Source organism: Coturnix japonica (assembly GCF_001577835.2).
Source record: "Coturnix japonica isolate 7356 chromosome 3 unlocalized genomic scaffold, Coturnix japonica 2.1 chr3random1480, whole genome shotgun sequence".
Taxonomy (NCBI): domain Eukaryota; kingdom Metazoa; phylum Chordata; class Aves; order Galliformes; family Phasianidae; genus Coturnix; species Coturnix japonica.
This window is the reverse complement of record NW_015439443.1, coordinates 319-1,011: the sequence shown is the minus strand read 5'-3', so window position 1 is coordinate 1,011 and position 693 is coordinate 319. Positions and strand designations below refer to the sequence as shown.

The 693-nt window shown below is 49.4% G+C and overlaps 1 protein-coding gene across 1 annotated transcript in view; it reads left to right on the top strand.

Annotated features, from left to right (window-relative positions):
• Nucleotides 1-391, top strand: part of LOC107306801 (squalene synthase-like) — a 3,065-nt gene extending 2,674 nt beyond the window's left edge. The window contains exon 4 of the mRNA XM_015850150.2: nt 205-391. Coding sequence (XP_015705636.1) covers nt 205-366 — 162 coding nt within the window. The 3' untranslated portion in view covers nt 367-391. The remainder of the gene's footprint in view (nt 1-204) is intronic.
• The last annotated feature ends 302 nt before the right edge of the window (nt 392-693 follow it).

Sequence of the window (693 nt, the reverse complement as noted above, 5' to 3'; positions counted from 1 at the left end):
AGGCTGTGGATGCCCCATCCCTGCAGGCATTCAAGGCCAGGCTGGATGTGGCTCTGGGCAGCCTGGGCTGCTGGTTGGTGACCCTGCACGTAGCAGGAGGTTGAAACTGGATGAGCACTGTGGTCATTTTCAACCCAGGCCATTCTATGATTCGATTTCCTTTGTGATCTCCTTGTAATGCGTGCTCTTTGTGTTTCTCCTTAGGTGATGGCTATTGCCACTCTTGCTGCCTGCTATAACAACAAGCAGGTATTCAGAGGGGTAGTGAAGATCCGGAAGGGACAAGCTGTCACACTGATGATGGATGCCACAAACATGCAATCTGTCAAAGCCATCATGTACCAGTATGTGGAAGAGGTAGGTTGAACAGCTTGCTTGGAGTCATTTCTGGCTATAATGTTCTTGTTCCTAGCATGGAATTGGCTGTCCCTTGCAGACCCATGAATCTAAGTTAGTGCCAGGGCACCTGACATAGTTTTTGCATGGACCAAACTGGCTGCTTACTCCTTTAAACATCGCCTTGCTCTATGCCTGTGCAAAGAGATGAAGGCCAACATCTTGTCTTCATTCTGATTGAGACCAAGATGAGTCAGCTTTCCGAGCACCAGAGCTTCCCATCTGACCAGGCGAGAGGACTGTTCCAGCAGCACTTTTCTTCTAAACAGGTTGCATCATCTCCCCAGAGACAGCTCT